The sequence below is a fragment of the Salminus brasiliensis genome, chromosome 1 (assembly GCF_030463535.1).
Source record: "Salminus brasiliensis chromosome 1, fSalBra1.hap2, whole genome shotgun sequence".
NCBI classification, from domain to species: Eukaryota; Metazoa; Chordata; class Actinopteri; order Characiformes; family Bryconidae; genus Salminus; species Salminus brasiliensis.
The window spans coordinates 9,532,514-9,550,772 of record NC_132878.1 but is presented as its reverse complement, the minus strand read 5'-3'; the positions used below and the strand labels follow the sequence as shown (position 1 = coordinate 9,550,772).

Here is an 18,259-nt window from a genome sequence, read left to right as displayed (position 1 = left end):
GTTGGGAACCAGGGTAGTAGAGCATTGAGAAAGTAGAGATTTGCGTTTGTGATTAGGTTGAGACGGTGCTGAGTGAGAAAGTCTTAGAAACCGTTTTTTCATCTTTCCCCCTCTTGTCATCCAGCGCTGAACGGTCTGCTCTACCCAGCTCTGCTGGTTGCACTGATTGACTGAACTTTTCTATGGTGCTGTCCAGTCCTGAACTGCCTCAGTACCTGGGCTTGAAGGCCTTCATTATCCAACTACACGTTGAGTGCTTTTAAAACCACGAGGTTGGGTTGTGTAGGTCTGATTGGAGTGCTGGATGAGGAGATGGATAAAGCTGCATTTCCTCTCGAGCATGAGAAACAGATGTCATGGTCTTGTTCAGTGGAGGGAAATATAAAGATAAACATCTCCTAAATGATAGAAATACAAAGAGTGTCTGACTTCTAAAATCTTTTAAATAAATGAATCCCACACAATCAGTGGTGCAATGGTTTGAATGGATGGAAATTAACTTAAACCAATGGCTGGTTAAACTAAGTGTTCAAATGTTTGTGGACACCCCTTCTAATAAATGCATTAATGCCTCTCAATAACACCTGCTCTTTCATTGTTTCTTCAGAAATCAATCAGTATTGCAATAAGCTTTTGTCTCTACTGTTCAGAAAATACTTTCTACTAGACTTTGGAGAAGCACTGCTATGAGGATTGGATTGCATTTAGTGACAAGAGCCTTGGTGAGGTCCGGATGTTAGATGATCACCACCCCACCTCATCCCAAAAATATTGGATGGAGCACCATGATTCCAGAAGACACATCTCCAAGGACAAAAATGGTTGTTCTAAGGAACTCAAAGAACCTTATCTAGCACCTTTTTTAATGCGTATGGATGGAGTTCACTCACTCCAGGGAACACAGTTCCACTTCTCTACAACCCTTTGCTGGGGGGAGGAGGGTTATACCCGTCTAGCCCATACCTGGCATTAGGCATGATGCCAATCGGTTCATGTTCATCTGCTTCAGAGAGTCCTGTTCTAGTGCAATCCATAGCTGACACATGAAAAAAGCATCGCCAATAGAACGGGGTGCTCTGAAGCACCCTAAAATAAGCCTAGAAATAAGGTTACCAGTGAGGGGTATTAAGCCCCTCAGCATGTAACTGTGGAGAAGTGGATCTGTGTTCCCTGGAGTGAGTGAGCTCCATCTATACTCTTTAAAATAAAGGTGCTAGAAAAGAAGTAGTTCTTAGAAGAACCATTTTTGTAAGAGATATGAGTGAAAACCACTTTGAAGGTTTAGAGTAGTTCTTCACTAATTTTTACTAAGTTTTTCCCCTCACATTTCTTTCGCAAAAATGATCAATGGACAATCCATAGGTCCTGTGAGTGTGAGGGGCCCTAAAAATATTTATTGAGTATGTTGGCAGAATTATTAAGTAATATCTTACGATGGGGCCCACAATTCCTGGCAGGGCCCCTGGTTATAACCCATGAGTTTCAGAAAAAATGATGGATGAGCAGTTGTTTAAAGAGCGGCGTACAATCTAACACATTGAAATGGAGGAAGATTATTAATATTTTATCTCCGCTACAAAAGTAAATGTAACCCAAGCTAAGATGATCATGAAACTGGGAAACTGGGTAGGCGTAGCTACCTGTAACTAGTGAACATTAAAAGAAACATAAAAAGGAATGCTGGCATATTTATTTTTATTCACAAAATGGACAAAGTAATATCAGAACAACAAAATGAGATCTGCTTCGCTTACAGAACATCCGTAGTACATTTTGGAACAATCTGTGGATTAAAAAAGCTCTAAAAATGAACGTTTCTGAATTTCCGTGGGGGATATGGGCTTCTCTCACTGCATATCTTAGAAGACTTGGTTGTAACAGTGTGTTAAACTAACCTCCCATGTGTGGAGGCTGTGTTTTAGCCTGGCTAGCTCTCACTGTGAGCTGTTCCCATGCTTCAGAATGATATTATTTTACCTGGAGTGTCAATAACATAATACAGCAGTGAATTCTGGAGAAATGGACACATGACATTTCTATAAGAATATGAAATGACCAACTTTACCCCACATTAGCTTGTGCCCTGCTCTCCCCTTTTATTCCAGGCAATGCCGATTTAAAATTGGTCCTTAAATGACTATTATTGTATTCTATGAATTGTCCTTTAACTGTAGTTTGATGGTTCCCTTGCATACAAGGCCTTTAAAAAAGCATTGAAGGTAGATTAGGTTTTGGATTGTTTGGTATGAGGGCATGTTGGGGAAAACTCTTCTAATACCTGAAAATAATGACAATAGTCTGATTCTCTCATTTTTCTCACTATTGGAGAAAACTCTTGGATCAGGGTGTCTGCAGGTCCTTTAAAGACCCTAATATGTTTGACATTATATTTTACAAATTAAAAGTCATAAAGTTTAAAATTGTTTTTTTTTTTCGACTTTACACAGTGTGCTGGGGACCAGTGTGTAGGGGAGGGTTGGGGGGGTGGGGCCTAAAGTTATTTACCTCCATAATTATCCATTTAACATTTTAACTTTCATGTCTAACTTAAGTACTTTTGCAGTACCCATACTTTTATGTAAGTATTTAGTAAGTTAAATGTTGGTACAGTCCCTATACTTCCACCTAAATACTTTTAGCTTGAGTCAAGTTTGGATACACCATACCTTCACTTAAGTACTTTTACTAGAGTCAAACTTCAGTACAGTACCAACAGTCTTACTCAAGTACTTTTACTAGAGTCAAACTTTAGTACAGTACCAACAGTCTTACTAAAGTACTTTTACTAGAGTCAAACTTCAGTACAGTACCAACAGTCTTACTAAAGTACTTTTACTAGAGTCAAACTTTAGTACAGTACCCACAGTCTTACTAAAGTACTTTTATGAGTCAAACTTCAGTACAGTACCCACAGTCTTACTAAAGTACTTTTACTAGAGTCAAACTTCAGTACAGTACCAACAGTCTTACTCAAGTACTTTTACTAGAGTCAAACTTTAGTACAGTACCCACAGTCTTACTAAAGTACTTTTATGAGTCAAACTTCAGTACAGTACCCACAGTCTTACTAAAGTACTTTTACTAGAGTCAAACTTCAGTACAGTACCAACAGTCTTACTCAAGTACTTTTACTAGAGTCAAACTTCAGTACAGTACCAACAGTCTTACTAAAGTACTTTTACTAGAGTCAAACTTTAGTACAGTACCAACAGTCTTACTCAAGTACTTTTACTAGAGTCAAACTTTAGTACAGTACCAACAGTCTTACTAAAGTACTTTTACGAGTCAAACTTCAGTACAGTACCAACAGTCTTACTAAAGTACTTTTACTAGAATCAAACTTTAGTACAGTACCAACAGTCTTACTAAAGTACTTTTACTAGAGTCAAACTTTAGTACAGTACCACCATCTTACTAAAGTACTTTTACTAGAGTCAGATTTTGATACAGTTTCAATACTTTTACTCAAGTACTTTTATTTGGGTCCGATTTCTCAACAGTACCCAGACTTTAATTTGCATAACTCTACCTATATCAAATTTAAATAATGTACCTATACTTCCTTATATATTTACTTGAGTCAGATTTTCCTACAGTGCCAATACTTTCGCTTAAGTACTTTTATGTAGGTGTAATTTCCGTATAATATATTTAGAGTACCCAGACTTTAACTTATATACTTCTACCTGTATACAATTTTGCCACAGTACCCATACTCTCACAAAGCATGTTTGCTTGGCTCAGATGTTGCTACATTACCCATACCTTCACTTAAGTAATTGAGTCAGATTTTGCATACCTATACGCTGACTTAGGTACTTCTACCTAATCCGAATATGTATATACTTACCATACCTTCACTTAAGTACTTTTTCTTGAGTCAAATTTTGATACAGTATCAATACTTTCACTTAAATTTCCTAGAGTACCCAGACTCTAACCTAAATACTCCTACCTGTATCAAATTTAAATATAGTACCAATACTTTTACTTGAATCAAATTTTGCTATAGTACCCATATATTATTTTCAACCAAGTACCAAGATTAACTATTGGTACAGTACCCATATAACATTTGTATGGTATTGATACTTTTACTTACGTACTTTTACTTGAGTCACATTTGCATACACTACTCATAATTTTACTTAAGCACTTTTACTCGAGTAACATTTTGGTACAGAGCCCATGCTTTCCCTTAAGAACTTGTACTTGGATTACATTTAGCTACAGTAGCCATATGAGTCAAATTTAGATACAGTAATCATACCTTCATATTTTGAGTAATATTCATAATTTTCATAATATTCAGAATTTGAGTCCACTTGAGTCCAGTTCTATTACGGTACCCATACCTTCTCTTTGACTCATACATACTACCATATTTTCTGATGTAAACTATGGATCTGAGTGTTCTTATGTTTGGTGTATGATCTGCAAATGTGGTCATGAATGTAATGAATGAATGAGTTGAATGAGGTGGTATTAAAAAGAACTGTGTTTAAGGGGATCTGAGGATGGCTGCAGACACCCTGTTGGTTCCCATAGGTTGTGAAAGCTGACTGACAGGTGGAAGGACCTACGCATGAGCTTATTCAAACTTCACTCCTTCATTTTCAGTATTAAAACACAGTCCTGATGTTGGTGGCAAATGTCTGTATGTTCTGTGGTTTTGTGGAAGAGGAGACTGGCGACAAGGCTCTTCTGTCTGGACTGCGGTGGAGTTTGGACGACGAGGCCTCCAGCGCTTGTTTTCCTACAGGACTGCGGGGTTTCAGTGATGAATCTCTGGTCACAGCCTGTCTGTCTGGACTGTGAGTGGAAGGGGATGACATTGGCGTGAGGGGTAGTTCCTCCACAGTTGTCTTCTCCTCTTTCCTGTTATGTCCATCATGGGCGTGCCGGTGGTGTCTACCATGCCTTGCGTCTCTGGGCTTTCGACTTTCCGATTTTCTACAAGTAGCAAGATTAGCAGATGTTATTTGTGGATGCCATTTACACTTTACACCCCTCCCCTCTCTTCAGAGAGTCTTACCTTCCAACAGGCTCGAACTTCCTCTCTCTATAGAAGGAGCTTGTGCTCATCATGTAGAGCAGGATCATATCACAGACGAACACGCCCTAGCGAGCAACACAACACACAAAGAATGAGCTTAACAGTGCAGCACGTCAGTGGGCTCTGACTTCACTCAGTCAAGCCGTCTCCATTCCTAATGAAGGGCTTGTGTCCTACATTTTAACTGAGGGCCACTTATATATTGTTGCTGTTAATTCTACTCAAGTACTTTTATTTGGGTCTGATTTCCCAACAGTACCCAGACTTCAATTTACATAATTCTACCTATATCAAATTGAAATATAGTACCTATACTTCCTCTTATATTTACTTGAGTCAGATTTTGCTACAGTGCCAATACTTTCACTTAAGTACTTTTATGTGGATGTGATTTCCATATAGTATATTTATAGTACCCAGACTTTAACTTATATATGTATGTAGGGCTCATATCCTACATTTTTTACTGAGGACCACTTATATATTGTTGCTGTCACCCAAAAACCAATCGCCATTTTTATTGTTACTCATTTGTGGACATAATGTGAATCTAGCAGTTGTTCTTTACATTGTGTCAATATTTTATGATGAATGGACCAATAGAAATGCTCCAAAATGGCTTTCATCGAAAGCCCCCAAGGTTTTTTCCTCCCCCTGAAAAGTTGCTATTTTGGAGAAACAAGGTATACAAGGTATATTTTTATGGCTTCATATTCCAAACCATCTGCATGTTTTACAATTACGCTCTGTTTTGTTGTTTTGCCCTTTGAGACTGATATATGTAAATTAGATCTGTTCTAATTGGCTTGGTTTTTTATTGTGGCTGAAACACTCACTATACCTTTAAGACGAACAGGTGGACTGAACCATATATGGAGCATGCTAACAGTATTTACAGACTGCATCAATAAGCACTGTATGGACAAAAGTTTTGGGACACCTGCATTGTTTCTTCTGAAATTAAGGGGATTAAAAAGAAGTGATCCCGCTTTTGTTGGAGGAACTGTCTCTACTGTCCAGGGATAAAGGTTTTCTACTAGATTTTGGAGAATTGCTGTGAGGGTTTGATTGCATTCAGTGACAAGAGCATTAGTGAGGTCAGGATGTTGGATGATCACCACCCCTCATCCCCAAATTCGTCACAAAAGTAGCACCATCCATCACTCCACAGCTCAAGCCTGCTGGGAGGCTTTATACCCCTCTGGTGCCAATACGTTCATTTTTATAAATTTGTACATACTGCACCATATAAAACATGCAAGGAAATGCAGTCATATGGGGGTCTTAACCCTTTACCAGGTGTCAGTAAATAAATAAATAATTTAAAAAGAGATATTTTAATGAACTAGAATGAGCTAAGATTAATTTACCACAATTCACCACAATGTACTCAATGTAGTGTGAGCCAGCTGGAAAAGGTGGCACTGGCTACAACACGCTTGCTAATGGGGTGAATAATAATACAATAGTGCCCTCTTGTGATTAAAGCTATTTAGTGAGCTTACGAGCTTCTGTAACCGTCTGGGTATGCTTACAAATATGCTTAAGCTTTTACTTTTGCTTCCTTCACACACACAGAGCTACTATTTCAGACTTTAATCTACATTTTCTTAATCTGAAGTGAAAATGAGCATTTTACATTTATTAGATTTATTAGATTTATTAGCTAGAGCAAGAACATGTCACATGCACATTTAATGCCAGTCTCAACCTCTTATGATTTCTTCTCCAAGACTATTGATTTAAAAAATGAACAAACTGAACAGTCACTGGAATTACAGTGTGGCAGTCGAAAATAAGTGGCAAACAAAAAATGACAAATGCGATGTTGTGTAACAGAACAGTCAATGAACGAGGCATGAAGATATACTCACAGCACCCATTAGAGCAAGTCCAGATCCAATATTCACCACTGTAGGAATAATATTAAACTTCCCTGCCTGGAAGAAAACAGTGTAAGAGCTCAGGCAACAGTAGACAGGCTACATTAATGGTATCATAGTTCAAAAAGAGCCAAAGCGCTCCATACCTGCCCATTCACCATGATGTCAAATCGAATGCCAAAGACTTTATACAGAGAGCGATAGGTCTGTCCATCTGGATCTCTGTAATATCGAGCAAATCTGCAAGACAAACGACAAAGGTTTGGTCTAAGAGTCAACAGTGAAGTACCAAACAATAATTCACAGCCAGTTTTAATGAGCATTTACAGGCTATCAAAAGTTTGACTTTTTAAAGCATGTTGTCTTCGTTGGTTTTGCATAACAAATTAGAGGCTGACCAGGAGATGTCAGCGCTCTTCAGCACTCAAACCTTTTGCTTACCAGGCAAAACACTCTAAAGGAACATAAGACATTGCTTTTGTGTTAAATTTGCAACACTTTAAACAGATTAGTAATGGATATCACACATTAATTAAATGATTTGTTTCTTTTTTTTTAGAGAAATAAAATAACTATTGTGTTAAATGTGTTAAATGTGTGTATCACGTTTGTTGTGTAATAGTATAATGCATCAAAACCCTGTTTCAAAAAAAAAAACTGCTCTTGAAACATTTCAAAAGAAGCCAAGCTGACCAAAGACATTTCATTTGTGTGTTTAGATTCCCTAAATAAGACAAGCTGACACTTCTCAGGATTATCACAGTGAACTCTTACAAAAATGAAGACCAGCACTGAAAATTCTACTCAATAATTTAATAAAAACAATAAGAATTTTTAAAATGAATAAACCTTAAAACCTAGAAGGTCGACTGCAACAGAAAACTAAACATTAGCTGTTATGAAGAAAAACATTAACATAAAAGTTTCAGGTTTTCAGTGAATAAATATTGAGAAAAGCTTTGAGTAGCTGAACACGGACTACTGTAAAGTATTCATACCCAGTACCATTTCTATTACCTTCTGGGAATCTCCAGTAATTTCAGAGTTTATAATATGTGCAGACTTTAGACAACAACTTATAAATGTTTTAAAATGTCAGACTCACAGCTCAGCTCTGAGAGCATCAGAAAGGCTTGCTGTCTTAGTAATTGCATTTAAAGTCAAAGTCAAAAACAATCATAAAGCTATAAACAAGAGAAAGAAAACATCGATATACTGTATAAAAATATTATTATTTGCAATACTGTATCGATTCTCAAAAACACAGTATTGATTTTTAAAGAATAGTTTAGATGTAAAGATTGGTGTCAGACAGTGGTTCATTTAGTGTTGTGTTTCAACCCCAACCACTAGATGGCAGTGTTTTAGTCTCTCTCTTTAGCTCCCACTGTCTGATTGGATAAAAAGGCAACCTTTCTTTTACTTAGACTTTATTCAGATTATAGTGTTTTCTAGTTAACAAGTCTAATCTGAAATCTAATAAAATCACCATATATATATTGTCTGATAGTTTCACAATATTTCACAATAAATTGAATCATGTCAGTCCACTGCTGCGTTCTCTTTACTGGCTTCCTGTAGCCGCTTCCCGCATCAGATTCAAAACCCTGACACTGGCCTACAAAGCCAAGAACGGACCAGCCCCTCTGTACTTGATGGCAATGGTCCTGTCCTGCACCAAAGTGGAGGAACGAGCTTCCCCTGGGTGTCCAAATGGTAGAGTCCAACACTCACTGTCTTCAAACCCAGACTGAAGACCCTCCTCTTCTGAGAGTACTTGGGCGAATAGCAGAGTGGTCACCTTATTGACTTGTGTTAAGTAGAGTCTAAACTTAGAGGATCTTTAAATTATTAGTCTATTCAAACTAGCTGAGGTTTTTCTTGGGTAAATAGTAAAGCACTTTTGTAAGTCGCTCTGGATAAGAGCGTCTGCTGAATGCTTTAAATGTAACTGTAAAGGTAACTCCTGTATCATGATACATATCATATCACCAGGTCCTTGCCAATACACATTCCTACCATGTAGTGTCTTTACACAGCAATGATCAACATAGAAACTTCTCTCTGATATATGATATAGTTTAATACAAATATTACTGATAATGTGGGAAATTAACTGGTAAAAAGTGTCCCTGTCTGGGCATTTCCAACACAACACTCAGAGATGTATAGTAAGGGAGTAGAAGTACTTCACTACTGTACTGAAGTACTAAATACTGTATCTGTATTTACTGCACTATTATTCTGTTCTCCTGCTTCCACTTTTACTTCACTGCGTATGTTGGATGAGTTTAATACTTTTACTCTGTTATGTTGTTTATGTGCTGCATCGTTACTCGCTACCATTATAAAATACTACGAATCATTTCAAACCCACATTATCACCTCCAGAGCGCTAGGTGGCGCTGTCACCGGGCTTGATAAGGCCGCCTCAACATTGAGCAGAGCGGGCGATCGAGCTGTGAGCGAGCATGCTGCCGTTCTTCCTCTCTCTCTCTGCTGCAGTGAGGACACTAACGCTAGAGCTAATGTTAGTTTATTTAGAGACTGAAGAACCTCCATCTTCACCTCCTGCAAATACTCGTATGTGCTCTAATGGCCTGAGCTCTTTCAGCTGTGGTTGAGTTTACAGAGAGTGAAGCTCAGGGGTTTGAGCTGCTCTCCTCACTGGTTGTACAGATGAAGCTCTTGTATGTGGCGGTTGAGTCAGGTCTGCTCAGCTCTCTCTCTCTCTCTCTCTTCTGGGCGAGTTTGTTTAGAGAGTGAACTGAAGACTCGTGTTCATGAACTCTGTCTTCTACAGTCCCGTCCTTCTACTACAGCCAGAGGAACTGAGACAGTGCTTAAGTCTCAGCATTTACAATAATATAAACACTGAGACTCAGACTTCTGACTGATTTCTGTAAGCACTACAGAACACAGTACTGTACTTTTACTCTCAGTACTTCAGCAGTACAGTGTAGAATAAACTACTTGTGATACTTAAGTACAGAAAATGCTGAATACTTTAGTACTTGCACTGAAGTCTGGAGCTTAAAGAACATCTGATTCTACTCAAGTCACTTGTTTGATAGAGCACTTGTCTGACAATAGGACATGTTGTGTCTGTGTTAAGAAAAGAAATTCCACACCCAATCCCCCATCTGAGTGGAAAAACCAACTGCTCATTTCCTTTAAATAGCTGCTTACACACCCTTGGTATCAGTAACTGCAACCACACACTTTCTGTAGTTGTTAAGCGGTGTCTCACAGCGCTGTGGAGGAATCATGTCCCTCTTCTCCTTGCAGAACTGCCTTAATTCAGTGACATTGTTTGTCATTGAGTGAGTGAACTGTGTGTTTCAGACTGCTTTCACACAGGGGGACTGGGTGATGAATATACAGTGTTTACTTATTAAATACCTAAAACGTCCACGACATGGCTGTGTCTATCGTTATCTCAGTGTTTATTATATGCACTATATGGACAAAAGTGTCAATGCCTGTGGACACCTGCACCTCATGCACTGTTTCTTCCAAACTCTAGGTATTAAAAATAGAGCTTTTGTTGGAGTATCTGTCTCTACTGTCCAGAGAAGAAGGCCTTCTACTAGATTTTGGAGGAGCATTGCTGTGAGGATTTGATTGTGTTCAGTGACTAGAGCGTTACAGAGGTCAGGATGTTGGTTGATCACAACCCCACCTCATCCGCATCTCCCCAACTCACTCAAGTACCGGATGGAGTATGAACCATCATTGCAGAGAACACAGTCAGTTCCACTGCTCCACAGTTCAATGCTGCTGGAGGGCTTTATACCTGGCATTAAGCAGCATGGTGCCAATAGGTTCATGATGTTGATCTGCTCCAGAGAGTCTTATTCTATTGGCAGTACTTCACTACAGTGACTAGACAAGCTGTGTGTGTGTGTGTGTTCATTTGCACATCTGTGTCAGCAACGCATGCAACTTAAAGCATTCGTTAGAAGGGGTGTCCACAACTATTTGGACATATAGAGTAGATTATTAGGGGTGGGTTTAGCCACTAAATAAAAATAATAAGTAAGGAAAAGGGTGTAACTGTGAAAGCCCTGGTATTAGTCAGGTCACCTGAAGTTGTATCCCGAGGTGATAGAATTTGTTGAGTCTTTTGAAGCGTCCAGGCGAGTGAAGCTGTACTGAGGATTGCATGCAGAGGAGTCTTTATCTAGGTCACAGTTCCACTCAATCAGCACTCCAATAGATCCACCCTGGACGGGTAAAACAAAGAAGGAGAAGAAAGACAAAGGTTATTGTTACCATTGCTTGACTGATTGATTGATTCTATGCATGTACTCTTATTTTCATTCGCTCCTTTGGCTCTTCTTCACCATACACTGTTAAAGAGCAAGGCCATTTCATGGAAGCTGCATTAGTGGACCGAATGTAAATTGACTATAATGGCCTGCATACTGCTTAAGAGTTCCCCTGTAGACATAACGCGAGCCAAGTAATAAATGAGCAAGAGGAACTCCTAATGAAATCAATTCCACGCTAATCGAGCAGAGTATCCTCCCTCAAAGCCTCTCCCATCCTCTGCATTGGTGAGAAATTCACTGTTGAGATGCGTCATCTCCTTTTGCTCTTCGGCTCAAAGCTGTGGCACAGTCTCATCAAATTAAGACCATACAATGACATCAGGGACACTTGCCTTGACAGCCATTTCTTGGAAGTTGTGACCAGTCCACTGTACAATGTCTCCGACACGGAAGATGGGGCAGTAGGGGTCGTGGTCCCTGTCGTAGCTGCATGTCTTTAGATATGACTTGTTGTTGGTGAGCAGGACATTGGATCTTTAGGGTGATAGAAGAGGACAAACAGTAAGTGTCACATGACTACCTTGACCTCTGCCATTGACCTTACTAATGCTGGTACTTACTAAGGCTGCACTACCCTCACAGCAATGTCCCAACATCTAATCTGCGGCATAGGGAGGAAAACCCCCTATTAATTAATACTGTACTGAAGTACTAAAATAGAATAGGACTCACTGGAGCAGATAAACATGAACCCATTGGCACCATGCTGTCTAATGCCAGGCGTGGGCTAGAGGGGTATAAAGCCCCCCAGCATTGAGCTGTGGAGCAGTGGAACTGACTGTGTTCTCTGGAATGATGGATGGTGCTCCATCCAATACTTTTGGAATAAGTTGGGGGGTTGGGGGATGAGGTGGGGTGGTGATCATCCAACATCCTGACCTCACTAATGCTTTTGTCGCTGAATGCAATCAAATCTGCACAGCAATGCCCCTCCAAAATCTAGGAGAAAGCCTCCAGCAAAAGCAAGTTTCAAGTTTCAGGTTTATTTGTCATTTGCACAACATGTCAGGACATTTATGCATTGAAATGCTTGTGGTGAGGTTCAGGTTGATGCTCTACAGGAGGACAAAACTATATACATACTAAACATATTAAAATAAAGTTATATAAGAATTATATTAAATAAATACAAAACACGCAGGATATGCTTTTTTTAAAGTCCGAAGAAACAACGAATCAACAGGTGTCCCAATACTTTTGTCCGTGTAGTGTAAGTTCACTTGGGTTTCTAATGTAGGGAAACCAACCCCTTATAACTGCAACACAAAACACACAAAGGGAGGTCAGGGGTCAAAGTTGCAGCTGCTGGTAAAGTGGCTAACTCAGCAGTAGTAGGGCACAGTATTAACCCTGTTATGCCAGCTGCTCACTTTGACCCTCTTCAGTGTCAGTATTTTGAAACAGCAGACCACTGGACACTTGCAGAGGTCTGTAATCACTGGGCTGCTGCTGGTATTAACACAATACTTGAGACACAACATTGTAAAAAGGCGTCTGTTTACCCGTCCATTTAGTTCTGTCATGTGGAAAGAAATCATTTGAACTAGATTTACTCAACTCAGATAAAGACTTTATGTGAACCATTTCAATTATTCAAAGCATGTATTTGAGCTGATTTTAGTCGCTTGTTACCATCTTAAGACATTTTTAGGTAACTCTTTTTACAGTGTACAAATCTACTGTGATTTGTAAAGATTTGGGATATGGTAAGTTTTGCACTTTTACTTATTGTGCATGTGTGTATACAGTATTTATTACATTTAATTGCAAATATCGTCTCATAAAGAAAGCGCTTTCCTTTTAAACTGAATAAAAACATAATTGTGAAGTGTACTAAGAAAGCAAAGATTTTTGGTGTCCTATTAGTCCTTGGGTGGGTTTAAAATATCCATAATTAAATAATAAAATACTTAATACTCAGACCTCTGTGTGCTAATAGCATTGTGATCCTCTGCTGAATTGATTTTTTTCTCCTACTTCAAGTCTCTAAGCAAAGTAAATTAGATGCCAAAACCTGAGAATGACTAGAGATATCAGGTGCTCTCACTGGTGCAGTTTTTGGAGACCAGGGGGGACATGTGATCCTCACTTTCTGATCATTTCGGGAAGATCATTTCTGGAAGTTACAGCATGGTTTGTTTTTTTTAATTGCATTCCCTGTTATTGAGACAGTTTTATTTTTATAGCAACACTGCATACTGATTGATTAGATTACATTCCTAAGAAAGGACAGATGATCAAGGGCTCTTTAGTAAATGCAAAATGGTTGAAACAAAAATTAAAGGACAAAAGTATTTGGGACATCTGCTTATTTGTTTGTTCTGAAATCAAAAATATTAAAAAAGTTTATCCTGCTTATGTTGGAGTAATTGTATATACTGTCCAGAAACGTCTTTCAACTAGATTCTGGAACATTGCTGTGAGGATTTGATTGCATTCAGTGACAACAGGTCAGGACATTGGATGATCACCACCCCACAACTTAAAGTAGCTGAATGCATGCATTAGAAGTGGTGTCCTTAAACATGTAGACATGTAGTGGAGTTTTTGGCCTGGTTTAATCTTTCTTCATATATAATGACAATCTCTAATATATCGTTCTTTATAGAACCTGTTAAGCATAACATAGCACCAAAGCCCAGTAAATATCAACTGTGCAAGCTAGGAAAAGTAAGTCAACCCCCTACTTTCTATTTCAACCTGTATTAGAGTTAAATAAAAGCAGCTGCTTCTGAAAATTGCTTGTTACCACATGAAGTCATTGTCTTAGGTTGAACGGACAAGCCCTCGTTTCCAGTGTAGTGTATGTCTGAGGATTATTGCCAGTAGAACAGGACATGACAGCTGAGGATTAACCATACAACGAACTCTACTCCTTGATACGCTGAGTCCTGTAGGCCTTTCAACAGTGACACCTGCCCGAGAATGCACAGCGCGCTGCTGTCACAGCGCCCCACAAAACAGACAAGCAGCCTTAGTGCTTCCGTAACTGACTGTGTGGGTATAAATAGCAGGTGGGAGAAGGCGAGACATGCAGAGCGGGCTTATGTGCCGAGTCATTTAGACCAAAGATAGCGCTGTCCAGAAATTCCCTCTTTTACAAGGTCCCATGCTATAATAGCTAAAGCTGAGAGGCTGAGAAGCTAAAACATTCCCAGACACTCTGTATACTGTAACGTATTCTGAGACCTGCTTGTTCTGAAATGAAGGGTATTAATAGAGATTAATGGGGAGTCTGTCCCCCCTCTGCTGCAGTAACACTCACTCTCTACTTTTCTGAGAAGGCCCTGCACTAGATGGTGACCCCTGCTGCTGGGATTCAGTTTTATTCAGCTGCAAAAGCATTTAGGCAGTAATGCTGGACTGATTAAGTCTGGACCACAAATAGATCCCCAATTAATCCCAAAGCTCCAGCCCTCCAAAGAAAGTGTTTCTCTGTGGCTTCCGTGGCTGGGAGCTTTATGCTCCAGAGTGTCCCGTTCTACATTACTATTAAATGTCATGTCTTTAATGTTCTGTGTATTTCAGTTTTTTTTTTTACTAAATACAGGGTTTTGAAACCTGAACCCTAAACTAACTCTTTATTAAGACATCTTCAGTTATTAGCACTGTGGCAAACTACCCACTTTGGCTATATGCATTATACACATATACATACATATATATATATATATATATATATATATATATATATATATATATATATATATATATATATACAGCACCGTGCAGAGGTTTTAGGCAGCAATTAGTTATTAGATCCTATTAGAACAGATGCAGATAAACATAAATCCAGTAAAAATGAGCAAGAATTTCTCATGTTGAAGAAAGTAGTGAGATCTTGTCGGTGAGCTAGTCTGAAGAACAGAGCTCAGTTCCTCCAGATTTCTCCTGGACGCCCCCCAGTCCAGCCAGCACAGCGTGGAGGATGTGTTCATCTCCATCAGCAGCAGCAGCAGCAGCTCACCTGATTTACCATCATTAAGTCCTAATTTACCACCAAACCAGGTGCTGGAGGAGAACTCTAAATAATACTAGACTCCATGAGATGTTTTAATAAACACAGTGATGAAAAAAACTGACTTTATGTAGGAATGTTATTAGTGTTTATTCTAATATTATTATTTTTTTTTTTACTAAGTAAATAAACACTTACTGCCCAAATAAGGAGTCTGTAATACTAATTGTCACAGAGGGCTAAACCTTTTGCACAGTTCTGTATATATTGCACCAAATTTTCAGTACTTTTCAAAAAGTAGATATAAGTATACTTTTAATTTTGAAAGATAAGTTCATTGTTTTCATGTTTAACCTGTTGTCTTACTAGTGAGGGAGTGGAACTGCACAGGAAATCCTGTACACTTCTTTCAACCCACACGCATTTTAGACGTTCACACTTTTACCTACTTCCATTGTGACTTACTTGGAGAAGTCATACTTGGGAAATCTAATGAAGTTCTTGATGTATATGGTGAAGTTCTCTGCTTTTGCCAGCAAGGGTTCCCTAAGTTGTTAAACACACACACACACACACACACACACACAAACACAAGTATTAGACCTTCAGTGCTTTTCAGAGGCCAAGTTGTCTGAGGTCAGGAGCTGAATGAAGGCAACACACTGCATCAATAATAAAGACAGGCCATCAATAATGAAGGGAGGGCAGGTTCTGTGACAGCTGTGTGTGTTGTTATTCTTACCGGGGTGTGTGGTTGCTTTCAACTGGACACCAGCCGTAAATCTCACATGTGCCCGTCTCGTTCACACAGCGGCCTGTCTTCACACCTGAGACAGAACATGTGAGCAGACCTTAGAACTAAACTGCATGCTGATACACTAATGAATATCACTGCAAAAACCTCATATCTCCAAAACAGCAACTTTACAGGAGAAGGATCCAACCTTCTTAACGCTCAGTGGAAGTCAATGAGTGTAAACTGCAAACTGTAAACAGCCCACTTCGATTGCTTAGATCAGAGTAAGGTAAAGTGAATAGAAACGTGTTGATCGGATCTGATAAAGTCTGATGTTCTGCAGTTATTTGATTATAAAGAGCATGTAAATGCACTCAATGTAAAAGTAATTATTAAGCATTTCTACTGATCTGTATATCATGATATTTTTGAGAGAATATGAAAACAACTGCCAGATTCAAATTATGTCCAAAAAGTAAAAAACATAAAAACATAAAAAAATATTTATATTATATTATATTATATGTTTTTATTTACTTGATTTCTAAAGTGAACATAGCTAAAAGAATTGAGGCCTAAGTAGAGAAGATTGGTGGAAATGCTGTCTTAGTGAATACAGCCCTCAGATTATCGTAAAAATGGACTGGAGTGTTTCTTTAAATCTTGTTGAGGACACATCCTGAGTTCCAACTTATTACAATTTGCCTCTAGAGTGATTAAAATGCTGCATTCCCATGTTGGTCTTAATAAAATGGATCAGAATGTGGAATTGGAGCTTTTTATGGTAGCATGTTTCCTAACACTGTTTAAAAGAAGCTTTATCCTGCCTCTATTGTTGGATGCGCTGTATTTTCAGTGGCACATTCAGAAAGCAATTCAAATTATAGTATAATTGTACAGTGAAGGATTAAGTACGTTGCATTTAGCATTTTTGCCCAGAATGATAATGTTTGTGACATTAAATGAGTGGTTGGTGTAGTGGGCAACAACACTGCCTTCCCAGTGGCAGGCTACAGTTTGGTTTCATGGCTGGGCAAGCACACCATACTACACCAATCATCAAAAGTCCTTGGGCTTGACTCCTAACACTACATTGTCCTGTCTGTGTAAAGGTGCATGTATTTGTCACTGTACAGTGAAATGTGTCCTCCGCATTTTGCCCATCTGTGGTAGTGAACACACACACACACACACACACACACACACACACACACACACACACACACACTAGTGAACTAGGGCCAGTGAGTACACACACACCCAGAGCGGTGGGCAGCCAACTCCAGTGCCCAGGGAGCAGAGAGGGTAAAGGGCCTTGCTCAAGGGCCCAACAGTGGCAGGGAAACGAACCCACAACCCTGTTATCGATAGCCTGGCGCTCTAACCGCTGAGCCACCACTGCCCCAAGAAGGGCTGTGCATTGGCCTGTGTCACATGATTCAAATGTAAGTCACTCTAAATAAGAGTGTGAGCAAAATGTAAATGTAAATAAACCTCTATATTACAGAAAACATTCAGAAATGGGTAAAGAACCATCTAATAAACGATTCACTGAGAGGTAAAGTGGTTGTTCTGTGGCATCGCCCCTAAGAATCTTTGTGGCTCCTTTGTTTTTTTAACAGTGCACCTTTCTGTGGCTCTGTGGCGTAGCTTGTTCCACCGTTTCACTTTTGCTCTCAGTAGATCATGACTGAGTCAACAGAACGCATCCATTTACTGTAAATCACATGAACAACAGAAGTGTGTGTGTGTGTGTGTGTGTGTGTGTGTGTGTGTTTTCACAAAAACATCTTCTTACCATGACCTGCTATGACTGTTTCTCCATCCACACAATCAGCGTTGTGGTTACAAAGACCATCCAGCACCTTTATGCTCTGAAACCATTCAGGAAAAAACAGTGTCTGTAATCTGAGCCACTTTGACAAGAGCCAAACTGTGACGGTCAGAACATCTCCAAAACATCAGGCAGATCCTTGTGAGGTAGGGCCTCCATAGATCGCATCAATGAGCATTAGGTGCCCATGAGCCTGGTCGCCGGTTGTCATTTCTTACAGCAGTTTGGTAGGTACTGACCACTGCATGCCAGAGAAACCCAACACCTGCCTGATGTTTTGGAGATGCTCTGACCCAGTCGTCTAGCCGTCACAGTTTGGTCAAAGTGGCTCAGATTCTTGTGCTTGTCCATTTTTCCTACTTTTAACTCATCACCTTTCACATGCTGTCTAATACTTATATCACACCCCTTGACAGATGCCACTGTGGATGAAGATAATCAATGTTTTTCACTACACT

General features: G+C 39.3%; 1 protein-coding gene across 1 annotated transcript in view; it reads right to left on the bottom strand.

Annotated features, from left to right (window-relative positions):
* Positions 1-4,325: 4,325 nt before the first annotated feature.
* Positions 4,326-18,259, bottom strand: part of p2rx5 (purinergic receptor P2X, ligand-gated ion channel, 5) — a 30,156-nt gene continuing 16,222 nt past the window's right edge. Inside the window, 9 exon segments of the mRNA XM_072660923.1 lie at positions 4,326-4,953; positions 5,009-5,121; positions 6,931-6,996; positions 7,086-7,179; positions 11,026-11,165; positions 11,606-11,747; positions 15,697-15,777; positions 15,974-16,058; positions 17,766-17,841. Of these exon segments, the coding sequence (XP_072517024.1) occupies positions 4,623-4,953; positions 5,009-5,121; positions 6,931-6,996; positions 7,086-7,179; positions 11,026-11,165; positions 11,606-11,747; positions 15,697-15,777; positions 15,974-16,058; positions 17,766-17,841 (1,128 nt within the window). The 3' untranslated portion in view covers positions 4,326-4,622.